Raw genomic sequence first — 24,503 nt, 5'->3', positions numbered from 1 at the left:
CTTGAGACAAAACAAGGACAATGTCATCGGGGAAATATTGCTGGGCATCGTTGGAGCCAGAGTCCGTGTGTTTGTATGAATGTGTGTGTGTGTGTGTACCAGTCGTACTACATGTCTGGGGCAGTTGATGTTAAGAGTTCATTAGTGCCTCAAATGTTGAGCTCATTCATAAGGCACACCATGTTAGCAGAACGTTTCATTCAGGAACACAACATCCTCAGCAATGACCGTGAATGTCAATCTAGCCTTAGGAAAATAATCCGTCTCCAATACAAAAGAGGCACCTTAGTATCTGTAGTTTGAAATGACAACAGTTGCTGAGTTGTTTGTTCGAAAAATAAAGGCACTTTGGCAAAATAGAAAATTTTGTGGTATAAAAAAAGAAAGAAAGCAAAACTCAGATTCACCAAAATAAGTTAACATTGCAAAAGTGTCTCGTTCATGAAATACTGCAGTAAAATAAAAAAAATCAACACTTGTCTATTATGAGTGCAAGCAAACGCATCAGGAATGTAACTATCCAAGGCCTCTTTTTGCAATTTACAGACAGAGAGAACAATGAAACAAAAGAGAGAGTTCTTTTTGTCTTTCATTCATCCTCATTTCAAACCAGCAAAAAAAAAAAAAAAAAAAAAGTTCATTCAAATCTTTGTTTCAGTTATTTTTTCCCAACTCTGATGAGTTTGCCCAAATGGGAACATTTGCGGTTTTGCATAGAGAGGGGAAGGATGATGATAGCGTGGCGTAAGCTAATATTTCTGTACCAGCGGCACTTTGACAGTCTTGATCTCCGCTATGTGGGAAGACTTCTGGATGATACAGCTGGTGGTCCCCGAGGGGCTGTCCTTTCCTTGTGCCAAGTTGGTCAAGGCCATGGCAGCATTGATCTCTTTCCAGTACGTCTCGTCTTTGCCCTTCACCTTCTGTCTCTGCATGCCGCCGACGCCACCGCTGGCACTGATGATCAGTACAACACACACACATGCACGCACACACGCATGCAATACACGTACACACACAAAAAGAACAGGACACAGGGAGCAGAGAGTTAGAGGACAAGCTCAGTTTGTAACTGATGAGCACAGTAGATGTGAACAGCACAGCATGTTAAGAGGTAGCATGTAGAAAGGCCACAGAACACTCACTTGTCACATTTACTTGATCCATTGTCCATGGTCTCTGAAAGCACGAGAGGAAAAAGAAAAAGGTTAATTTTCCAGTGTTTTCTGGGGTCGATGAAGATTGATTGAGATCCAGCTCTATTAAGGACTAAGGGGTAGCATGTGTGCATGACTGCATATGTGTGTGTGTGTGTGTGTGTATGTGTGTACTTGTGCGCTTGTATACAGATGAGTGTTTGTGTGAGGTCTGTTGTCCGTACACCCTCTCGTACACAAACAAGTGTTGCTCTGCTATCCGTCAACGCTTCACATGCTGGACAAATAGGACGTTGTGAGAGAAGCCATAAAGAAACAAGGTGACTAATAGGATCGAACTGAAAGATGTTTCGTATGACTCATAAACTCCATTCTCTAATATTTTGCACAAAAACACATGGGCCTCGGCCAGCATAATTGAGTTGTCTGAGGAAATGAGACTGAAAATGAGTGAGCGCAAAAGATTGGAGGGTGAAAGAGAAGGCAGCAAGTGAGTCAGGGAGAGAAAAGATCGATGCCTGTTTTTTTTTGCTCAAATGGGAGTAACCTCTGTCTCATATGTTAAACATTAGTGAGGAATAGCAAAGTCATAAACAATAAAACCCCACTTCTATTCAGGGCAAGTTTACCTCAGCATACTGTTTGCGCCACCCAGAAGACAACAGTTTGAGACCGAGGGACCATGTGCACATGTGCTTGTGTGAGTGTGTGTGTGTGGAGCAAGATGCTGTGATGTTTCAGAGGCTGTGTAATTTTGCTTCAAGCTCGTAGTTATTTTTACCAAACAGGTAATGTGACGACACAGATGTAGAGGTCCCATGCATGCTTCGGGCAAAATACTGAAGTTAACTAAACAGCAGACACACACCTGGGGAGCTTATAAGAAGGCAGCTTGGCACTGGAAAAACAAGACTTAGTGAACTGAAGACTTGCTTTCCATAGCAACTCGTACTAAATGTACCACTCCCAAAAAAATCAGGTGTATGCTGAAGCAGTAAGGAGAATTTGACTGCCGTGATTTAAGAATGTCCCTTTTTTACTTAACCTGTGACCTTTCCTCGGGGTAAAAACAACAACCTGTTTTATGAAAGGTCATGACATTAGGCCTCATGCAGCCTGCGATGCTGGCCGAGCTGCTTTTGGTTAGCCTTATCGCCCTCCCAGATGTCCCACCGCAGACATTTGCCCACTCTCCTGCTCACCCCAACACCACATTGCCCCATGAAGCACGCATCGAAAATGCCAAGCGGTGTTTTAATGAGCCCACACTCATGCTGCCTCCACCGCAAGGACTTTCCCCGATGGCTGTTTCGGAGTGTTCCTTCCCGCTAAAATAAATTAACTCTCACCCTTTCATTTTCACTGGAATTTCTTTCCCACGTATGTTATATGTGATGGGGAAGGTCGTACAAGGACGTGGCACTCGGGGTTAGAGTTGTCGCATAAAGCCACAGCTGTGCAAAAAAATGTGTCATTGCTCCACACCCAGGGCTCCCAACATCTCCGGTGGGCGGTCGGAGAAAACACTGGCGGATATCACCACTGTGCATCATCTCCTCTTGCCCTGAGGGTTTTCAAAGAATGAGACCGGCTGTCTAAGACTTGAAGAAGACGCAACAAACACCCCAAACGCTGTCCACTATGCGCCGGCGGTTTTCCAAGAACATTCCCGTACAGCTTGACCCGTATCAAAAGGTTTTGGGTTTGCAGGGCCCCAGGCTAATTTGGGCCAGACTATGAAAGTTCCCATTCATTTTGCAATAAGCATATTCCACAAGGGGGATATGGACTTCATTCCCTCTTATTTTTTATTCTAATGATCATTCACACAGAAGAATTAAATGAAGGACAGTTTGTGGCTGTGTGCAACATGTGTGTGTGTGTGACAGAAGGATGAAGACATGATAACCAAGAGGGACAAACCACAGTTTAAGATTTCAGGTTTCGGTTTGCCAAAGCATTCCAACAAAATCCTCACATTGTGTAGTCTCACCTAAATGCTCTCCTCTCCTATATTTCCATCGATGTTTATCCCACTTCATCTATGAGTCCTTTCCTTCTGAAATGTTCAACTGTCTCTTTATCAAGCCTATCATCCTCTGTCCCCATCCCATCAACCTTTTGTCTGAGTACCTTGCCGTGATACCCGGTGATTCAGGGGCTTGAGACTGGGCTCTCATGCAGCCCAGCCAAAAAAAATGCAATCTTTCCAGTCAATGCTTTAACAAAGGAAGGAAAATTCTGTAAAATGTCCGACTCAAGAAAACAGATTTTTGTCTTTTGACTTAGAAAGCATTTTTTGGGAGTCTCTGATATTATCAACCCTTTTTTTTAAGCTGTGAAGCACCTCATGAACCTTGCTGGGGGGGGGGAGGTGAGGGGGTGCATCTGAAAATATATGGCATTTTAAGACATTAAAGATTCTGCATTTTTGTAATTAACAATATAATTCTAATTGGTAAGAAAAGTGGCAAAACATTTTTTCTGCAAGACTATTCTCTCAGCCTCTCCCTCCTATTCTGTCAGTTTATATTACCTATGCGGTTTCAGACAAGGTAGGATTTCACAGAAACACCCTCTACAGAGGTGCAATGCAAGTAAGAGTGCGCTATCACCTTTAACCTGCTCACACAAATCAATCTTCTGATACAAGTTTTTAAGTGTTTCTATTGTGTCAGTTTGCTTTTTTGGGTTGTTGGATCGGTAGAAACATGATTCAGGGGAGCTACTATTAGCTCTGTTGAGCCAGGGCAGGCCTCTTTTTTTACAATGTAAATGTTAAGCGTCCAATAAGGGTGTAGTGTAAATAAAATGTAATGTTAGCTTCTCAGTTGAAAATTGTGCAGTCCATACAGGCCTGCTTTCAATTACAAACTCAAGACAATGATCCCATATCGATCTACTCATGACAAACTCTCACAACGGTTGGGTTTCACATCTGTGACAGTATGACCCTGTTTACACTTGGTTTTAAAATGCGTTTTTTTGCGATCGGATCACAAATGGACAGCGCTAAATACAAGTGTAAATGACCCCCAAAACGTTTTGTGAACCAGTTACTCAAACCACTAGCCGAGGTGGCCTGGGACGCATTTGACCACATATCTTTTGTAGTGTAAACGCTAATGCGTCCTGATGCATCCCCAACAAGGACATAACGGGAAAGCTTCTTCTTCTTCGGAGTGACGAAATCTGATCATAAGTGGTCAGCAGGACACATTTGGCGACACATGAAAGACACAGGTGTAAACAGCGATGTGTCTCGCTGTCCACTTGTGATCCGATCGCCCGAAACAATTTTTTAAAACCAAGTGTATACAGGGTCTATGTGTCCCTGTTTCTCTTCACTTTCTTCACTTTTTCTTCCTCTTCATTTTTGTTCTCCCTCTCACCTCCATTTCTTATTTGGGTTTTGTTTAAACCAGACCTTCACCTGATTGTGAAAAACAAGTAACAAACAAAGTACACAAACAAACAAACAAAAAAAGAGCTCATCTTGTTAGAGATGATGGGACATAGCTAGTGTTGCGGTGGACGTGGGTGCACAGTGAGCAGAGGTTGTGCAGACGAGCTGCAGGCCTCTTCATCCAGTCTGTTGATTAATACCAGTGCCGGCAGACTGGGCCTGATTAAAAATGAGCTCTATTCTGCATAATCACAGCACTGTAATTACAGGCCAATTACATTGTTTTCATGTGTTGCACTGTTGTTCCCTGAGATTTAGTCGTTCCATGTTTACTGTCGTGTCACTCAGCATATGAGACTGGTTGCTAATAGTAATGCAAAGACAACAGCGGCAAAAATCAAACATAGACACACTGGAAGAAAAGTCCATTATGTTGTTTGACCGAAGATGTCTGGCAGTCACTGTAGTAAGAAAAGGATGACAGGAATGCACAATGAGTGGGTGCACTCCCGTGAGTAAAGCAGCCACTGTCCCGATGCTCTTTTGGTCAATAAAAGGTGGTTGAGAGCATGAGTCTACATATGTGGTGGACAACAGCTTTACAGGACCCCAACCTGGATCCCGAGAGCCTGGAATACCCCCTCCCCTGATCCCCCAGTTCCAACCTGAGGGAAATCTGGACCCCAGGATCTGGAAATGAACCGCCACACGCAAAAAATTGTATTTCCAAAGCCTCGTGCCTAAAACATCTAAAACTCAGATTTTTTAAAACAACGGCTGTGCCAAAGACTCTATAAATCGACAATAAATCATGGTGGGCCTTTTATTATTTTCTCCTTCTTCTTTCCCCTCACTTTTTTTTTTTTTTTACTACAGCACATTGCTACTGAAAGTCGGTCCACTTTGCTGTTGCCTTTGGGCTACACTGACAGTGGGGTTTCATGGACCGCCAAAGGGAAAGCTAAGAAGTCTGATGGTTTCTGGCATTGCAGTGAAAGTCCAAAAATACAGCTCACTTAACATCGCCACAGGGTAATGAAATGACGAGAAAGAAAAACGAGACTGGCCTCAACAAAACATGGCGAAAAACAAGGGAAAGCAGCAGGAGCTGACAAATGAGAGAGGCGGTGGGGTACACCTGCTAAGAGGGGCAGCGGAGAGACAGGCCAAGGGTCTACCATCATCATTAACATCTGGTGCTGTTGTTAGCAACACACAACAATAAACACGGGAGGCCCCGCTGCACAAACCAAAGGCTGGGCTGAATTACGACGCAAACAAACACACATAATACACAGACAGACACACAAGCGCAGACAATTTGAACTTGGTTTTGGGGGCAAGTTAATGAGCTAAGCCTGTTTCTTACGACTGACTTACAACCTGAAGCGTTGCAGAGATGTGGCAAACATCATCAGTGGCCTGAGTCAAACGTCTAGCGGGTTGAGGGCAGAGAGGGATCATCATGTGGTCGTCAGCCCCTCGCTCCATTGAACAGGCCAGTCATGAGGTTGATTATGACTCGAGTATTACGGTCAATCCAGGTGAGTCATAGTGCTAAGCTGGTCAGAAAATCTGTTTTTCAGCAGCAAAACCTAACCTCCGGGAAATAAAATAAAACCTGTCATGAGACAAAGAGCTCTCCGGAAATAAGGTCTTGTTCAATTAGCTGCACAGGCAGATATATGAACAGTTGGAAAGGTTATTTTTTTGCCAATTTTTTTGTGTTCCAAGAAGAGTAAATGACTACTACCTCAAGCAATATACTGGTGCTATCTTTGATTTGAAACCAGTCCAGGCCCCCGTCTTGGGTACGGGGTGAGAGACCAGTTGACAAAGAATGATCATTCATACACTTGGACTCAGGTTTTCCTCCAATTTTATTTTTCATATACTTTTTTAACAATCTGTGCTTTTTATAATGTCAAGCAGAGTCTGTAAATGAAGTTAGAGATGCCTTGGCACTCTTCTAGCTCACACTCTGCCAACCCTGCTTTATATTGCCCCTCCCAGTCATTTCAGTCTGTCTCTCTCTCAACTCTCTTTCTCTCACTCCCCCCCCCCCCTCTCTCTCTCACACTTTTTCTGTGGGTGCTGAGCGAGTAGAGTCTGAACTGTCAGTTCCACTCAGACAGCCAAAGGCACCACACAGGGCATAAATTTAACACTTTCTCAGTTTGCAGTGACAAGATCCTTTCATCACCTTTAAAGATATTGATGGGCAAGACTAATAATTAGCTACCACACTTTATAAAATTCTCTCTTACACACACACAACTGCTTCATCAATGTAACTGCCGCACACTCGCTCCTGTCCCGTGCATCTCTTTTCCCACTGTCTGCACAGCAGATGACAGGATGGTGCGTCTCCACCACTGCCATGGGGTGAGGAAAGACGTCGTGGATCCAACAGTAAAGATGAAGCTCCACGTCCCAGGGAGATGAAGAAATAATAACAGCGGTTTCAGACATTTAAACATCGCCCGCTCCTTGTGTTTATGTGTGCCAGTAAACACAGGCTAATCAGGGCCCCTGTAAATCAGCCAAAATGAGGGGAGCCACTCAACAGGAAAGTAAATACAATGTCATGGCTTTGTGTCTTCTTGTCTGCATTTTTTTCTGTGTGTGTGTGTGCGTGCATGTGTGTGAGTGCACACTAGTAGAATGTGGGCAGAAAAACCCCCCCCAATATCCTCATCTTGGGTTAATATCGGGCCTTGGTTTGGGGTTGGTGTGATCGTGCTGAGCATCTGCCGCAGACAGTCAGCGCAGGAAATGATCATGCATTGGATAAAGAGAAGGGAAAGAGGAGGGTAAGCGGTAGAGAAAGAGGAAAAAGAGGACGGGAGAGAAAAGGAGTGAGATAAAAAGAGGCTTGGACGGGGATATTATCTGAGAATCAGTCGACGCATAGTTTAGTCGCTTACTTCAGGTCAACAGGAAGGCCGTGCGGCTGGCCCGAGACTAATTACTACAGCGACGGCACCCCAGGTGATGTCGGGCTAAACTCACTGCTAAACTATTCAAGCAGATGCCTTATCATCCCCCTTTTTTTATCCCCGCTTTGATAGAAAACGTACAAGAGAGACAAAACAACGGTGGATCTCCTCCGTGTGGCCATTCCCCCCATGGCTCTCTGAGCAACATCCTCCGCGAGGAACAACTGTTGTTTGCGGCACGCACAACATTCACATTAGGGAAGAGAAAAAAACAAAAAACAGAAACCACGGGTAAACATTATTCAGATTTTTAAATGTTTTCTTGTTCCCCAAAATAGCCTTTCTCCGGACTCAGAGGACAAATGATATGTTTGAACCACACTCACTGCATCATTATGCTGCATTTCTCCACAGTGGTAGGCTGAATGGCTCTCTCACACACTTGCTGGGGGTGAGTTCTGTGTGTGCTTTAGTGCATGTGTGTTGGAGTATGTATAAAGAAAGAGAGAGAGAGTGAGAGAGAAAGAACGAAAGAAGGAGAGGGCCTTGACCACTCCTGTTAGGTCACACCTCTGGTCTCTCGTTAAGCCTCTCTCACTCTCTCTCGCCCTCTTCTTTCTCTTTGCCCTGCAATCTTCCTCTTTTCCATGGGAACACAATGGCGGTCTATTGTTCTAGACATGGCTCTGTTTTTAAAATGGAAACAATTTGTGTTTTATACAGACTGGGGTCGACCGGCTCAGTTTTCTTAACAGGGCAGCTGTGTTTTCTGAATCTGATGCGTTGATTGCGTGTTTACGCATGTGTGTGTGTGTGTGTCTGCGTGCACGCATGTGCATCTTAAATCCCTTGGCGTGCTGATGATTTATAAATGATCAGGTTGAGAGATGGCCCTGCTCATTATTCCGCACTCTTCCAGTTCTATGTTAAGCAGTTGTGCGTAAACAGCGGCTGTGCTGATGCTTGTCTGTTAGCACTTCCCCACAGGATGACGGTCTGAATGAACACTGTCTCGTTCTGTTGATGTCTACTCTGTTTAGTGGTCAGAAGCCAATATTCTATCTTCAAATGAGAGTTTTTTTTTTTTTTTGGTTCCTGTCTGTCTTTTTATCCACCTTTCCATTCCCATGAAGCGGCACCACAGCATGATTCCAGGATTACACTTCACCTCTGCCAACTCCCATTCGTTCCCACCATTGTACCAGCCGCACCCAAATGGACACATCACGTAGTCCCTTATAGATCACTGCAGACCATGCTATATCGAAGAGAAATGCAGAAATAGCCTCCAATGTAAATCTTTTTGATGTACAGCCCTGTCGAAATGTGTGTTCCCCTCCCAGATGCCGTACACCTGCATGTTAGTGTGCATATGGTCATACCTGGTGCAAGCAACCAAAGCAACGCCAACACACACACCCGTGTGCGCGCGCACGCACACACACACACACACACACACTGGCACGCAAGCACTCATTTCTTCCAGCCACGCTCCTTCTGTCTCTTAGTCATCTCCACTGTGTTTTCTCTTTTCTCCCTACAGACCCCCCCCCCCCACACACACACACACACTACTGGAGAAATACAGCCGCTGATTTGGGCTGAGATGGAGTGAGTTCCTCCCTCTCCGCAACGGTTCCTAAAGCCCAGCCTGAATCCAGTGAGTCTTGGCAATACAACCTCTCCGTTTCTCTCCCTCCCCCCTTCTCTCCGTCTCGCTCCCCTTCTCCTTTCCTACAAAGTTGTGGAAAGAGCGGATGGCGGCCAGTCGATGCAAAGCTCTGGATTCCTTAGGTGAGGAGTCCTCATCCATCACTGTGCAGGAGCGCTGCATTGTCACTAAGCAGCCCCAGTCAAGCATTGTCTTCCCGCTGGTCTGTTCCTATGGAAAACTACCATCGTCCCTCATCACTGAGCCAACGCCACTGTGACGCCGCTGCCTATACTCAGACACTAGAGTAACCGTCCCTCAACGGAGCTGCTTTACGAATCATCACAAAAAGGATTTTTTTTTCTCTCTTTGGAGTGGAAATGCAAGAAGAATCAATGGTTAAGGAAATCCAGTTAAGTATGGCTTGTTAGTCAAAAATATGAAAACAGCCACGATAGTAATCTCTGGATCCTAGCAAACCATCAGTTCTTTCCACCTGTCTCTGAGCCTGATCAAACCTAGGAAGAAAAAGCCACTGAGGACGGGAAAACCAAACATTCCCATTTTCCGTATTAAGATCACTTCTCTGGTACAAAACCTCTCCTAATTACCAAACTCTTTTTCAGTGCCAGAAAATTCTCCAGGATTCAATAACTGTCTGGCACTCATTGTGACCTGATTTGAGAGGCCCTTGTGATATTCGCCAGCCATCGCCAAACACTAATGTTTTCATTAAACATATTTCTGACGAAACTATGTGTTAAATTTGACTGCCTCTGGGAGAGTTACTCGAACAGTAAAACAAAGACGATGGCCAGGCACATCACCTTAGGAGAGTGATACTGGTTGATGGGAGTGTGATCTGATAGTTATCTCAAATACATAATTAAGCTGTTTTGGCCCTTTTGGGTGTAATAAGTATAAGAATTATGTTTTTGTTTTACTGCAACTGGAAAACATCTGAGGGGCTTTTATGTAGTAAACAATGGAAAGTCGGTTGAAAACAACAGTGATAATCATAAGATTTCTAACAGCCTTTCTAAAATGAGTTTTTCGTGAGAAAGAAATAAGCATTCATTATCTTGATTTACTGGACGCACTTTAAAACAAGGCATATAAAAATCTAATTTTTGGAAACTCACTGGAGTGCAGTGAGTGTTTTGCTGAAGAGACCTTCAATTGTCAACAAAAATGCTTATTTCTAAATCCAGAATGTTTCAGATGAGTAAAAACACTGGAAATATCTCCCTAGTCTGTGCATTCACACACAGACTACATTGCTCACAGCCACTTCCATCGGACATGAAAGATCGAACCTGAGAAAACGTACCACTGTCAACACAATGTGAAAAGACTGATTGAGATCTTTCGGTCTCAGCCCACAGAAACGGTGGGACTATTTGGTGCATAATGATCGATATCATATCGGACGGGGTGAGATCTGGTGCAGAGCAGGGAGAAAAGCATGCAGCCAGATTCCTGCCATTTAATATCCCATTAAAGGGTAATTTGGCATGAAACCCCTGGCATGTCCACTGGAATTCTACTGTTCCCTGTGTTCAATGAAATTCTCTGTAGGGTTTTGACTGTGTGTGTGTGTGTGTGTGTGTGAGAGAGAGAGAGCGAGAGAGAGAGTGTCTATGTGTGGGTTTGCAAAGCATGCATGGGTGGACATATGTGTCATTGTGGTTGTGTGGCATCTGTGAGATGAATGTCTGCGGCATGTGTATGGTATTTATTTATGTACCTTGATGTATGTGCCTATGTATGCGCCTATGCATGCATGTGTGTGTGTGTGTGTTAGTCGCGTGTGTCAAGCTAACAGCCTTTAAGGTTTCCACTGTGTGGACTGGTTAAATCTACACTCACCATCTCCGGCCACGTCTGACTGCCCTCTATAGTCAGAGATAACACCGGGCTCAGGCTGCTGCCAGAGCAGCCATCGCCAATTGTCCCATCAATGGGTGTTAAGCCTATGGGTTGATGGTTGCTAGGCATGCCACTTCTGCTTAGGCCAATCATAAGTGAAGCAGAGGTTGGGCTTATGCAAGAACTTGCCATCAAGGAGAGAGAATGTTCACCCTTGCACTCAGTCCCCCATCCCTCTCTGTCTTTTACCCCCCCCCCACACACACACACACATACACACTCTCTCTCTCTCTCTCTCAGCCAACTCAGACTGACCATAAAAGGACTTGTCATTAAAAAAATATCTGGTATGTACAGACAGGCGAGAGAACGAAAAGAAATAATGCAAATTCAAGCTTAGAGCCTTTTTTCCTGAGATCAGACATGGAACTGGAGTGTAATGTTGCACTTATTTCCCCTTCTCTTTTGAAATGTACCTGTGAACGTTCCTGTGAATCTACACCTTGGGGAACTTCCCATGAGTCGGATTCAAAAGCCTCTTTTTCATGTAACAGAGTAGCAGCTCTCTGAAGATGCCAGAGGGCAAGAAACCTAAGAGAAGGGAGCCAACGTCAAGAAAATTAACAAAACCAACGAGATAACATAGTTACCACTTAAAAGGGAGTGAGCAAGTTAAACAACTTTTAGCTTCTGTTACTAACTCTATAAGAGAGATATACATCTCTTTTGGTCCATCCATCTCCTCTCTCTCTCGCTCCCTCTCTCTCTCTGTCACTCGCTCTCCGAGCAGGCACATCTGTGAGTAAGACCAACATTTGCTCAAGTCAAAGTGTTTTTAATATTGTGACCATTATCACAATCACAATCACTGACACATTTCCTCCCCAAAACCCACACACAGACACACACAGACACGCACAATCCGGCAGTGATTTCTAAATTCCTCTCCCTTCTTTCTCTGGTAATACGAAACATATTTGTCATTATGTGCAGGTTTTAAACAAGCACAACAAAAGAAACGTCTTCTACCTACAAAACCCTCATCCATCCACCACCTCAAGCTCAACATCCCCCTTGGGCCCTCTTCATGCTGAAGGCTAGGCGACTGGAGAGCCTCATGTGCAGCATTACTATCAGCTATGAACAAAGGGCCAGTGTTCTCAGCTGAGGAGGAACTCTATGCCGTGCTGAGAGAGATCAGACTTTGATTGGTCACAGCACCTGCGAGCCGTGGCTGAAACACCATAAAAAGCCTTCATAACAGCGTTCTTGATCTGTAGGACCTGGCCAAAGGCACTCACTTCACCACGGTTGAAGGACTCCGCCTTAAGAGAGTAAATTTAATTTTTTTTTTTATAAACAGGATAAATACGGGAGATTCACACACACACACACACACACACACACACACACACACACACACACACACACACACACACACACACACGTCTTTGAGCTGCATCTAAGAGTGAACGTTGTTCCCAAAATGAAAACCGTGACTGCTTTTTTCCGAGTGAAAGCTACTTTTTCCAACTTGGGTAAGCTTTACAGAAGTGCCTGCTTCCATATCTGAAACCCCAAAGGCTTACATATGAAGCTTTGCATTCCTACATGTGCGTGCGGACACACACAAACACACCCACACACACACAGGCTGTTTGCCTTGCCCTTTCAGTGAGACCTCATGGTAGGATCAAAGGCATGCCAAACAGTAGTCTGAGAGTGAGCATGTTACACATGGCCTTGTTGTGTCTGGCCTGTTAAACCCTGGTTAGGGAGCAGGAAGAGGCGGTGGGGGGCAGGCCAGCGGAAATTCCCAGTGTACTTGGTTGAAGAGGGTGCAAGACAGCTAGGCAAAATGTGTGTGTATATATCTGTATATGTGTGTGTGTTAAGTAATCACACATGTTCATGAAGTGTGTGTGTGTGTGTGTGTGTGTGTGTGTTAATATATTTGTGTAGAGACTCAAAAGTATTGCTTAAATCTAATATAAAACACTTCTTTTCGGGCTCAAGGCCCTCTTTACCATGTCTCCATTTCAGCTGCCGTGAGTATCACATTTAGCAGCAAACATAAAATGTCAAATCAAAAGAGGGCAACAGCAGCGGTCTGTATCGAAAGACAGACTGGGAGGTGGACAGATGTGAAACATTTTGTGTGTGGGATGGGGGTAGGGGACTGTCGAAGAGAGAGAATGTGAGATATGTGTCTCCTTACCAGCCCGATAAACAAAGTTGGCTTCGGCCTCAGAGGACGAGGGTGAGAGCAGCTCATCATCATACTCGTTAGAGCTGAAGGACCCGGAGTGGTTCCTCCTGCGGGCGTCCATGACGGCGTTGGCCACCATCACGTGGCGCAGCGAGTCGTTCAGGTAGCGATGCAACAAGCTGCTTTTGTACTTGGGTGGAGACACGTAGTCCTCGGCCAATGAGGCGGCTTCAGCGGCCGACCGCAGCCCCGCCCCCATGCCCATGGCCATGCCCACCATGGAGGAGCCTTCTTTCTTGATAACACTCTGGTACATTGGCTTGCTGAACTCTCCAGGGTCAGTCTGTGTCCGCTGAGGGTTGTCCCCGTCTGTGCCATTAGAGGTGCCACCATGAAGAAAAACAAAAGAGAATATCATTGTGATTATATCAACAACAAAATATGAAAAGTCTTGTGCAGATGAGCTAATCTTGAATCTGAATGCCAGGGTAGGATGATTCATCGCGGAGCTCCTCTCCTCTCCTCGCTGTCCTCCAGTTGGCATTGCCTCGACAGCAGCAGGGCCCAGCGCACTTTTGAGTAGCATTACCAAACCATAACCAATGGTAGTCTATTTCCTCTCCATCAAAAGGATATCGCCCTTTTCTATTCCTCTGCAGAAATAAATAATTTCCAGGGAGCTCTACGGCCTAAGAGATTGAATTAAAGCATGAGTCCCTACCTGATGAAAGAAACTGGGGAAAGATAAAACATGGTGCTGAAAAACCAGATATCCTCTGGCAAGAGGGAAATCAGAGGTAACTTCACTATAGATACTGCCCCTGCCAAGACTGTAATTGGGTAATTTGGGCAAGTTGGATTTTTGATTCAATCCTGGCCAAATTATAATTATAGCCTCTACATATCAAAACCACATGGAGATATTTGCTTTTCTTCCCCAATGCTGTCTGAGGCAAATATTCAAGGAACGCTACATTTGAATGTATGACACACAATCTCCCGGGATAATACATGATCTCCAACAATAAATTCAACCTGTCTTTAAAAATCTCTCAGCAATGTTTGGTTCTGTCTTTCATTGAGGAGCCATCACATCCAGGCCTGCAAATTCTGTAAATATAACCTCTTCTTTAAGGTGCCATGTCAGTTTAGCTCTCCAGAACTCATGTAGCAAATACAGTGTTTGTGGATTCATGCAAGCTAGCTACAAAACAACCAGGGTGCAGAACCATTTGGGGACAGTAACAGGAATGTTCGCTGGGTCAGTGGGGTCAGGTTTGGCCCCGTAAATAGTCACTGGAACAAAAGCATAGGCTTACAAACATAATGGAGGGGCAGGAGAGGCAGCAGGCTGTGGAGAACTTCATAACCATAATGTGACAGGGGGAAGAGTCTGGGAGATATACAGAGTCTCCAGCGGTGAAGTGGCCAGTGGCGTACACAATGCAAACACCATGCGCACATTCCTTTCCTGACCACATTTTATCTCTCCACCTCAAAATCTTAATTAGGGACCATTGAGTGACACCACAGCTCACTCTATCCCTCTCTCGCTCTCTCCCTTACACACACATGCTCTCTCTCCTTTCGTTCTCTCTGTAAGTCTTGTCATTTTTCTTTCTTTTTTTCCTCAGCCCATGCTTTCTGTGCTGTCACAGAGAAGGAAAAGGGGCAGAGTCTCCCCTGGACAGTGTGTATGCGCAATAAATACAAGGCTGACAGAGAGCCACTCATTCCCAATTGCAGGCTGGGAAGACAGAGGCCGGCCCAGCGGGGTGTCTTAATGACAGCGTGTCACAGCCCTTGGGCCTCGGCGTCCGTCGGCTGGGACACACACGCACCATTTATAAACACAGAGCATGGCCCTACATAGCAGCAGCCTGCTTTGGTGGCACCACTGGATGCAAGGATGGGAAGAGAGGAATATGAAGAGAGAGGTGGGCCATTTGGAGAGATTTAGATGTGGGATAGAGGGAAGCGTAATGTAAGGAGGGTTTCTCTGGTGATAGCTTATAAACAGTAGTCATGAGTGTAGTTTAGGGTGTGTGACCAATCCAACTGGAACAGAACTATTCAACAACTATTCAACAATATTTATAAAATTAATTTGAATCATAATAATAACCACATAACCACAACCAAATAAGGTATACCTATGTTGAATCCTGACAGGGAAGCTCTTCGAATTCTACTTCAGTAATATTGCAAGCATTTATCTAATCCAAAACCATTTTCAAGCAAGCAACTGTAAGGTGCACAAAGGTCAGAGCAATGAATGACACTGACAATTGATGACATACAAGCTGCTGGCCTGTTACAAATCTATCAACTAGGTATGATATCAGACAAGGTGAACAGAAAGGCTTCAGAGACTTGTTTGTTTCTGTTTTTTTTTCTTTTGCAGATGGGAGGATGGGAGGAGCGACAGTTCTCTGAGCAAGTGGAGGAGGAAGATATGTACATAATGCCAAAAATCAAAATGAAGTTTTCCACTGCACTTTGAAGATACATCACTTCAACTTGAGAATGGAAATTCAACTATGAGGGCAGTGTCCTCAGGATTACTATGTTATTTTATGTTATGTTGTTATATTATATTATGTTATCTTATCTTATATCATGATGTGATGTGATATGATGCTATGTTGTGTTGTGTTGTGTTATGAGCTGTACCTTCTGAGCAGCTGTCGTCACTGCTGACACTCAGCCTCTCGGCATTGCCCTGCACGTATTTGTTATAGAGTTTGATCCTTAGTGCCCAGCTCAGGTCCGGCTGTCTCACTGTGTTTTTCAGTCGCCGCCGAGCATTGGCAAACCAGTTGGAGACCTGAGAGACATGGAGAAAGGGAATTGGAGAGGAAGAGAGAAAAGGAGGGAACGTAAAAAGAGAGGAAGAAAGAGAGAATTGTTAGCATACAGCAAATAGAGACGCTTGGTATTGGTATGATTCCAATACTTCCACATTTATGACAAAACAAAGACTATCCTTTGTGAAAACAGCTGTTAAATGCCTTCTGTCAGTTGCTCTGGAGGAAAAGAAAGAGAGAAAGTGAAAGTATGAGGGAGGCAGAGAGAGACAGACAGACAGACAGACAGACACCAAGGCAAGCTGCAGATGTAGACACAGTAGGTACACCCTGATGCTGAGCTCTCCCCACAACCTGAAGTGTCTTCACAACTCTGCAGATGCCTCTCAGCATTTTGTGTCAGTAGTCTGTATCAAACTGTATCAAAGCCATTTTAGAAACATTTAACACCCTTGCATATGCTGGACAGCCTGCAAGCAGAATGTTTCATTAGCTAATGTTCCAACCAAGAGATACATCGCCTGTGCTTATTCTGGATCCAGAGAGCCTCCTTCCAATAACACATTTTTTCCAAACACTGTCTTCAAGATGCAATAAAAAGGACACTTGAGCCAGACCTCTCCCTTTCACTGAGAAGGGAGATCATTAGATGTTATACTAGAATAACTTTTCATGCTCAATAGATTTCAAGCGGCTTATGAAGGGGCTGGGATGGGGGCCTTATGCTAGAGTACTTATTCTTCTGATCCGGCACTTTCTTTCAATATCGTGTTTCTCATTAACTAAGACAGTCTCACATCGCTGTGCCTCCAGCCCTAGGCTGCGGCACACCAAGCAAACGCAGCTTAGCAGTTGAGTGCGGTAAATGTGGCTTTGACTGAGAAGACTGAGAAGAGGTGAGGCAAGGCAGGGCAGGTTACTGATGAGGACTAGAGAGGCGGCTGTAAATAGGCAGAGACAGAGAAAGAGAGAGAGAGGAGCGACAGAGTGAAAAATAGAGAAAGATAGCGGGATGGTGAGTCTGCTCAGAGCAAAACCAGCAGAAATTAAATGGCCAATACATTGGCCAAACCAGCTCTATTGCTTATGGACCAACTACACTGCTAAATTAGTATTGCCAGGGCATGATTTCACCAGGGATGAAGAGAGGTATAACCTTATTAGCATAAATTACTATACATTTTTAATACCACCCTCATCAAAGGAAAACAATTCACTTGTCAGTCGTCACTCCCACTGAATATGACCTTTAATATTATTCCAGGTGTTATGGTGAGTGAGGTGTCAGGTTGATTGTATATTTCTGAATTTAGCTGTTTGTTTGTGTGTGTGTGTGTGTGTGTGTGTGTGTACGTGCTTGCATGAGTGAACATGTGTGCGTTTGTGAGTGTGCACACAGTACAACGTCCCATGTCTAATGCAAAGCATTCCTCTGGACTCTGTTCCCCCCTCACCAAAACAAACAGCTTCATCAGACCCAAAATGAGAACCAGATTAGGCGCCATGGCTGGGGCCCTGAAATAGCCACCATAGACTTCAATACTATATCAGTGACCTTGTCAGACAGATGATACTGCTCGTACTCAGCTGTACGTGCCAGACAGAAAAGACACACATACACTGCTAAGTTCCCTCCCTGTGGCCAATTTGTCACTGACTGAAATTAGGTCATTTAGTAATTTCCTATTTAAAATATTTGTGTTTTGGGGCTTGCGCAAGTGAACAGGAAGACTGCATTCATATATTGCACCTTAACGGAACATAATCCAACAAATGTAATCTTGTCACAGAGCATCAATATAGTAGGCTGTAGAGCCATAAACTACCATACCCCGCTTAACTTTATATCATTTCTGTGAAACAACTACCGAATACTAAAATATGGAATTTGAAAGTGTAGCAAGAGCGGCGTACAAAAGGCCATGTGCCTCTCTGGGTTCAAAAACACCTGTTTCTTTATTAAATAACTGTGGTTCAAACGGGGCTCTGCAGAAGCTACACAGACGTTTGCCATTATTTCATGCTTCGACCATCCAACACGTATCACGTTTCAGTCTTCCCCGGTGCTATAGATGAGCTTTAGAATATAGCAGCAAACAATTATTTGCTATGTAAAGCGGTAGAGGAGTAAAGGCGTCCTGGGCAGAGAATAAAGTCCCATTCCTTCTGTGTGTGTTGTAATCCGAGTTCCTCTTTGTTTTGGAAACTGGTCTGGCCGCGCGTACATGTCAGTGCATGTGAGGTCGCTAGCGTTAGCAGGGTAGCTAGCAAGCTAACGATTACGTTACATGGGATTTAGGTCACTCGGCAGATCGAAGACATAGCTCCTCGCCGAGGTGAATACATTACTACTGTTAATGAAATAACGCTATACCGTAAAAATATCCCGACCAACGAAATAATAGCCAGGAACGCCAAGGGGGGTGTTTGTTTTGCTCTGAGATGCTACCGCCGAATGCCATATGTAGCACCGTCAGTTAATGGAGACTAGCCCACTCATTAGGTCGATCTCTCTCGCGAGATTTGTTCAGTTTCATTTTGTATGTTTAGTCGCTCCACCGAAAACGTCATTTACATAGTCTCATTTATCACACTGGCACCTGGCATCATATATCACTAGCATGTCATAGCCGTACTAAATTAGGTGTTAGTGGGCCAGTATTAGTATCTGTTAGTACGTAGGAATGAGATAGCAAGGGGTGCATGTCATGTTGAACGCATGTTGCTGAAGCGCGCCTGAGATCGTCGAGCAGTGCTGAAGAGGAAAATCAAAGGGAAAAGTAGGTTTATATCGTCACGGGAGCATAAAATGTCAAGTGCAGGTGGAGAGTCAGCACAATAGTAGACAGACACCGATGATAATGGCGTCTCAAGTGAGTAAGGGCGCAGCAGTAATGGCCGACATCTGGAAGAGGAGCAGTAATCATCAATAGGCGAGGGGGGGAGGAGGAGGAGGAGGAGGGGGGGGGGGAGGGTGAGTGGGTTTGCTTACCTGGACCAAGGTCATTTGCGAGCCGAGGGCCAGCAGTATTTTCTCCGTCTTGGTGGGGTAGGGGTTGTCTCTGTGCTTGTATAGCCACTGTTTGAGCGGCCGCGCCATGTCCTGCAGCGCCTGGCGCTTGTGTCGCACCTTCCCGCCGCTCGGCCGGCCCCTGGATCAGACAGACACGCGCTTAGCACGGGGCTTTGTAACAGGCTGCATAGCGCAGAAATGTCACATGCGTTTCCTGGCAGTGACTTATCAACCTTGACGGGTACCGCAATCGCTGCCTTATGTGTTTAGACCTTAGAGGCAACCTTGTTTTTATTATTATTAATATGCGTTGCATCTGCTGTACTGTCAGTTTTGCACACGTCAAAAGTCTGGCAATTTGTTTGATACGATAAACAAGCCTATAAAGAATATTTTTTGGGAACTGTGATAGGCCAGCATTTTATTTATTTTTTACTCTAGTTAGGATTAGTGATTTTTTTGTAACTTTCAAATATTTTTTTCCATGTGCCCTCATTTAATTTCCCTTAGTGTGTTTTCCCCCAACAATGAACATAAGCCTCAACAGAGATTTTCAGTTTGTCTAACCTCATTTTAAATAAATTTGCCTTGTGTCCCAGCTATAATCTTAACGGTCTATCCTTCACACAATAGCCTCCTGCATTCATTTAAATGATAAAAAAACAAAACACAAAAGACTAAAATAAGATGGAAAAAATAATCAAGACACGTTGTTTATTGTAGCAAAACATAGTGCAGCGGTTTGCATGTGTCCGCCATGACAGTAAAAAGGACAGTATGCAATTTTCTCACCAAACCGAGTCAAGGCACACTGGTGTGCGTGCGTGTGTCTGTGTGTGTGTGTGGGGGGGTTGGTGGTGGTTGTGGTGGGGGGGGGGTGAATGAGTGAATCATCTATTGTAGGTTTTTTTTATTGCGATCTCCTGCAACCACCAGCGCAATGAAAAACTGGGGAACAATTTTTTTTCTAAAGATAACCCGAATCCACGACAAATATTTTAAGAACAAAAAGCCATGCACAAAAGGATGCATGGCCTATACTGTTTCTAAGGGCTGCAGGTTGTTGCGAGAGAGGAGAAGTTTCACCTGCTGCTTCAGGTCTGTTAAACCTGTAGATGTCACTATGGCGCTGCGCTGGCTTCCTCCTTCTCTAGCTGACCGAAAAAAAAGCACTGCTGCGGATGAAACATTCTCCCTCGAACTAAGGTCTGCCTGAGGTTCATGTTGTACAAATATTTTCCTTGTAATCTAGATTCGTATGAACACGCTAAAGGACACTTGACTCCCCTGTTTTAACATTTTGGTCGACACACATCCTGCACACGCACCCCTGGCTTAGTTATTTAATTGTTCTTATTAGCGCTGATACTTCCCCTGAGGTGGCATTTATAGTTATCCACGACCTTCCTCTACATGTCTCTCTCTCTCCCCCCCCCCCATACACGCGCGCGCGCGCACACACCTGTCTGTATATGTTTCTCTAACCCCACACCAAGCTGCAGAATATTTGCATAGCTATAAGTATAACGTGTTTCGCAGCATCACACTTGACTTGATGGTGTGCATCCACAGCTCCGCTGTCTGTGACAGGCGACAAAGAAATACTAGTCTATACGCCAAACGCCGCATTATCTTTTTTTCCCCTCCCGCTCTCTGTGACAAGAGATAGAGCAATAACAAAATCAATTTAGAAAAGAGAAGAAAAAAAACATGCAGGCCCAGTGTGATGGACTCGATCACACGGTGGGTATTTAAAGTAAATTACGTCTTTTAAACGCACCGGAACAAGCAGTCCCGTCATCTCTGCATCAGCATGCGGATCAAACCCGGGACGGGCAACAAGGGATGTGAACACCCTGACATGAATGATCATTATAGCTCGCACGTTCAACTTCCGTGAACATTTAATTAACTGGCATTTGTGCATTTAAGGACAAATGTGTCAATGTCTTCTGCAGGAAAAGTTCTTTTCTCAACTTGGAAATGTTTATTGGGTTATTAATTTGAAACGACCATTGCACCAATATGCGCCAAGGGTCCATGATTCCGCTGCAAGTTAACAGGTTGGTCGCTTGTGTGTTGACTACTTACATACTGCATTAACATTTTGATGTCGGCGTGTTATATATATATATATATATGTATATATATATACATATATATATACTGTATATATACATATATACTGTGTGCAAGCCTGTTCATCCACACGTACCCTGTCCTTCTGTGTCGGATAGCGGCGTTATCTTTGATGGCTGGGTTGCTGGAGAGGAGGTCTGGATGTTGCCCATCGATTACTTCTAAGTAATTTCTGCTGCTCATTTCCACCTCCTTCGCCTTCTCTTCGAACAGGACCTGGCTGCTCAGCTTGTTGAATACGATTGTGTTCATCTTTGGCAAGATATTTCCCCCCCGTTTTCTGTTGCGCAAAACAAACCAAAAAAAAGGAAGAAAAAAAAGAAAAGCCTCCTGGGACGGTCACAGTGCTTACTGAAGCTGCCACGGTGTCCCCGCGTCTCTCCTGTGGAGCAAGTGGAGTACGGTTATCTTCAAGGAGGTGCTCGTTACCGTAATGAGATATATACACTCAATCATACACGTTTGCGCCGCGAATCGGCTCACCGAAAAGGAGGTCGGTCATGCGTAACGGAGGTATCGTGTTTGATTAAAAGGCGCACATGGGGTCAGCACAACGTCCCTCTTTGCTTTGGTGACTCGGAACTAAGCAAAGTGAGTGACAATCGTTTGCGCAAACTAGCGCGCTCAATGGTCAGATGTGCCACCGACTCAGCGCACGTTGAATACAGAATAAAACAATTCAGGGTGCTCGATTTGACAAGAAAAGAAGAAAAAAAACCAAGGTGTAATCGCTCAGTGAAACCTGGTGGCATTGCAGACAGCGAGCCCCATCATGGCAACGGGCGTACGAAGCAGAACGTAGTCGTGCGTAAAGATGCCATTCAATGTATGCGGGGCTGAAACGCGCTCCACGCTGTCGCATGTTGGTACGAAATCTCCTACGTTGACAGAAATGTCGCCGCGGTTTGTTTTGGTTAGTCATCCCGTTATTCACAGACGCAACTATCGTTTCAGAAATCGAAAAAAACAGTTTGTAGCCTAAGCGCGTTATTTTCCTCGGTTAAAAGCGAGGGTTTTTGAATTTCTCTGTCATAAAAGAACAGAAGTAAACCGTACATCACGACTGCGACTCCAACCGCGGGTTGACGGCACACGGTGATAAAGCGTTATCATTACTGTTATCGTCACCATGGAGGCGAGGAAACCGCTGGCGAAATCTGCGCCCGTGCGCTCCAACAATTTGGATGTCTTATCAACTTATTATCAATCCCCGTGACAAGTCGGTCCGTCAATCAAAACAAACACAATCGCGTCAGCCGGCGGGTTTTTAGGGGGTGAGTTACCTGTTCAGCAGCCCTCCGGCGTCTCTGTGTTTAGTGTAATCCCTTTCCCACTCGTCCATTCCCTGCTCACATGTTCACCATCTAAGTTCCTGAGCTGAAACCGCACGAGCCGCGGCCGCGTCTCCGCTTTATTCGGCGACCTGCGAGGTGGCGCCCGGGACTCTGAATATCACACCCTTCTCATGTTTCCCAGCACGGGGCCTCAGGCAGCGAACATAAAGTTAATGTTTTATGCCTGTTCCGCGGCCGGCCATTTGAAGGGAGGGAGAGGGGGGGGAGAGGAGGGGGAGGGAGGGAGGGGGGCGCATCAGGGATAACAGCCCCGCGCTGTGTTGGGACAGAACGGGTCTGCACAATTTCCATCAAAACGACACTCTTAGTGTAGTTTACGTTTGCCTAAACACACTTCTTATTGCTGGCTTTCTGAGCTCGCCCTGGCACGAGCGGCATATAATATGGCAGCCTAAGGGAGCGCGCGCTGCTGCTGCTGCTGCTGCTGCTGCTGCTGCTGCTGCTGCTGCTGCTGCTGCCGCCGCCGCTGCGCGCAGGTGGATGGTTAGTATTTATTTCATAGATGCACTTCAGAACAAAGAAAAAAACAAAAACAAAAAAAAACCAACATTAACTTTTACAGCTCCTTTTTTTTCCTGAAACTCCCTTTTCTTCTCGGAGTCTACAGTCAGAGGCGAGCTGCATGGGCTAAACCAGGAATCAAACGCGAGCCCGCAGACTTTGCTGTGAGCATAATTACTTAATCAGAATCAAGCCAAGCATAGTCCGAGTGGCTTTGGTGACATTCAGAAAACATCTGATGAACCATAACCCAAAGTTGTCACATTTTGTGGCCATGACTCAGATATTCTGAGGTTGTCTTCTAAACGTCCTCCCGGGGTTTATCCAAGGTAGTGATTCGAAGGACACGGCTAAGCAGCAAGACCTATATGAGGGGTTGCAGATCTGTATAATTATTGTTTATTTGTGTTTATTTTCATTTAACAGGGAACGTTACTTTGACTAACGGCTCGTGCAAACATGCTGACTCGCTCGTGTAATCGCTTTAATTAAAGCGGGGCAGAGTTTATTTGCTTAAGTTACATGCAATATCCACGTTTACCTCATCGCCTCAAGTGAATTCATGTTACCTGCTGTGACCTCTCATCTAAACGTGTGGGATCAGTCGGCAAACTGTTCCCGGGACGCTGGAGTTGAACAGGGCCTATCCATAGCATCTGTTTACTTTGTTGTTAACCTTAAATGTACCCTCTCTAAGGCCTCTGCTGTGAAACACTACTGCATAGCGTCAATCTCAGACTCCTTCTGGCTGTTCACAATAAATGATTCAACAGGTAGGAGCACACCATCAATCACGACAGTCCTGCTTGGTAAAGATTTCTTTGTGGGGGTGTTGCACTGTCTAGTACAGATCACATGTAAAGCCAATAGCCAGCACACAGCTGTCTTTTCTCAGGGACGGATTTGTGCATTGGACCGACACCACTTTTCTTTTTTCTTTTTCTTTTTTTGGTGTCTAATGTTTGCAGCGGTGACATCCACACTGTGTTGCTTTTTCACCTCCAAACAGCCCCCTGAGCAGCACTGAGTGACCGTCACCACCTCATCCGGTAGCCCTTCACCTGCAGATGATCTTCAACCCTGTCCGTTATTTCTGCAATTAACAGTTAAACAACAAACAACATTTGCACAATGAAAATTAATTTCTTAGTCCCATTCTCAGCTGTTTGATTTTCGCCTTTATGACGATTCAATCTTATGCATGATTTTGGACAAACTTGGACAGATAGCAATCCTATCCCTGCAGCGAATAACTTGGAGACATTTAGCATATGGCCATTGAGCAGACGGTGTCATGTGTGTTTTGTATAGGATGCTTTACCCTTCACTCATTCGTCCACTTCAGATTCAGGGAAACTAATCTGTCCATGGGTTTGGTCAGGTACAGAGGGGCATTTGTAATTAGGATTTTATTTCTGCACATTCATGACACTTGGGTTGCCCTGGGGGGGGGGGGG

The 24,503-nt window shown here is 44.9% G+C and overlaps 1 protein-coding gene across 1 annotated transcript; it reads right to left on the bottom strand.

Annotated features, from left to right (window-relative positions):
* Nucleotides 1–749: 749 nt before the first annotated feature.
* mkxa (mohawk homeobox a) lies at nucleotides 750–22,549 on the bottom strand. The gene is made up of 7 exons (XM_056299782.1): nucleotides 22,474–22,549; nucleotides 21,267–21,572; nucleotides 19,031–19,190; nucleotides 15,905–16,058; nucleotides 13,241–13,600; nucleotides 1,146–1,179; nucleotides 750–957 (listed from the first exon to the last, which is right to left on the bottom strand). Exons 2-7 carry the CDS (start codon nucleotides 21,440–21,442, stop codon nucleotides 750–752), a joined length of 1,092 nt encoding a protein of 363 aa, XP_056155757.1. The 5' UTR covers nucleotides 21,443–21,572; nucleotides 22,474–22,549.
* Nucleotides 22,550–24,503: the final 1,954 nt, after the last annotated feature.

This window comes from Lampris incognitus, chromosome 19, assembly GCF_029633865.1.
Source record: "Lampris incognitus isolate fLamInc1 chromosome 19, fLamInc1.hap2, whole genome shotgun sequence".
Classification (NCBI taxonomy): domain Eukaryota; kingdom Metazoa; phylum Chordata; class Actinopteri; order Lampriformes; family Lampridae; genus Lampris; species Lampris incognitus.
The sequence above is the reverse complement of the archived record's forward strand: the minus strand, read 5'-3'. Positions and strand labels throughout refer to the sequence as shown.